The following is a 1,633-nucleotide window of genomic DNA, read 5'->3' as shown; positions in this document are numbered from 1 at the left end:
CCCCGCCGTGCCCACCCCCCCAGTTTCCCCTGTGGGACTGAGATATTTGAGAGTTCATCAGCAGATACTTTGCACATCCTTTGTGCCATCCTCGACTGCGTGGGGCACAGGGGGGACCAGCAGCGAGCAGTTCGCTGCAGGCGTCACCCCAAGGCTCCTGCATAATTTGGGGCAGCTGGGACAAGGAGGAAGGGGTGCATCTTTTTGGGCACAAATGAGGAGCTTTGTTCCCCGCCGCCCACATCCCCAGCATCTCCCGGTGCAGCAGCCATGTAGGGTGGGAGGCAGAGCGTGTTGCCGGCGTCGGGTTGGGATCCTGAGCGCCTGGGTTTCCCTCCTGCTTGTGCCACCGCCTGCCTGCGTGGCCTTGGGCGAGTCACCTCGCCTCCTACCCGTCACTGTCACCAGAGCAGGCGCATGTCCCCTCCCATCCCCTCGTCGGTAACGAGGTCCTTTTTATTCCTTAGGGCCGAGAATTACTGGTGGCGGGGTCAGAATAAGCGGACCCTAAAAGTGGGCCAGTTCCCCCGAAACACGGTGACCTCGGTGGCAGGGCTGTCTGCCCACGACATCAGCCAGCCGCTTAAAAACAGCTTCATCCACACAGGCCATGGAGACACCAACCCGCAGCACTGCTGGGGGTTTCCCGATAAAATTGATGAGTAAGAAACTTTCTGACTTCTCTGCATCCCCTGCCTGCTCCCTGCCTTCCCCGCTGCCCGCCGGGCACGTTTTTGGGGCTTGGCTGCCCCCTCCCCTGAAGCATCTTTTCCCCCCCTGCTGTACTGGGGATGGTGGCTCCGGGTAGGGTCCCTGCGGCTGGACTAACTCCCTTGCCTCTTCTTACTAATGGGGTCAGGGATGTGGGGGGGCTGCTGTGCTTGTGGGGGGCTTGTCTTTGCGGGGAGCACCTTCTCCCAGCCCTGCAGCCCATCGTGGCTGTTCCGGGGTGGGGGGGATATCAGTAAGCACCACCCCAGAGGTGGCCACATTACCGCAATGCTTTTGGGGTGTCCCAGGGCTGCTAAACCACTACTCTTCAGCGCCTGCGAGGAGGGGAGCCATGGTGGGGGTGCATGAATCCTCTTAAAAAGCAAAATCTGAAAAAAATCCATCAAAATGCTCTTTTTTTCCCCCCCATGCTCCATCAAGAGAGACCTGGCTTGGTTTGTGATGGGGAGTGGGGGTTGGGTGCCAGCACCCCAGCCTGCTCTCTGCCCCCCTGCCAGGTGGGACTGGCTGTGCCCAGCGTGGGTGCTGGGGGGGGCGGTGGGCAGAGGCACCTTGGCTCAGGGCAGGGGACATGAGTGGTCTCTGCCAGCGCTGGGATGGGGGGACGTGGGAGGGCTGTGTGTAGGGGGCATGGATAGGATTTCAAAGCCTGGAAAGCTCCTGCTGGGTAGAACCAGCTCCTGCGCCGGGCTCGGTGCATCCCCTGGGACAGTGATCCCCACTGCTGTTGGGCATCCCGGCCCCGGGACAGTTCTGCCGGTGCTTTCAGTCCCAGTCTGATCCCCCCACGGTGCCCCATGCCGCAGGCTGTGCTGGTGGCCCTCGAAGGGCTGAACCGAGGCGCCGCGCACGCGGACCTGGCTCGTGCCCCGGCAGGCCTCCCCGCGCCCCGCTGCGTGGG

The 1,633-nt window shown here is 62.5% G+C and overlaps 1 protein-coding gene across 1 annotated transcript in view; it reads left to right on the top strand.

The window, feature by feature from the left end:
- TNK2 (tyrosine kinase, non-receptor, 2) overlaps positions 1-1,633 on the top strand; it is a 17,157-nt gene that overhangs the window by 11,389 nt on the left and 4,135 nt on the right. Inside the window, exon 10 of the mRNA XM_009883411.1 lies at positions 468-662. Coding sequence (XP_009881713.1) covers positions 468-662 — 195 coding nt within the window. The remainder of the gene's footprint in view (positions 1-467; positions 663-1,633) is intronic.

This window comes from Charadrius vociferus, unplaced genomic scaffold, assembly GCF_000708025.1.
Source record: "Charadrius vociferus isolate BGI_N301 unplaced genomic scaffold, ASM70802v2 scaffold214, whole genome shotgun sequence".
Lineage (NCBI taxonomy): Eukaryota > Metazoa > Chordata > Aves > Charadriiformes > Charadriidae > Charadrius > Charadrius vociferus.
Note: the sequence above shows the minus strand (reverse complement) of the source record. Positions and strands in the feature narration are given on the sequence as shown.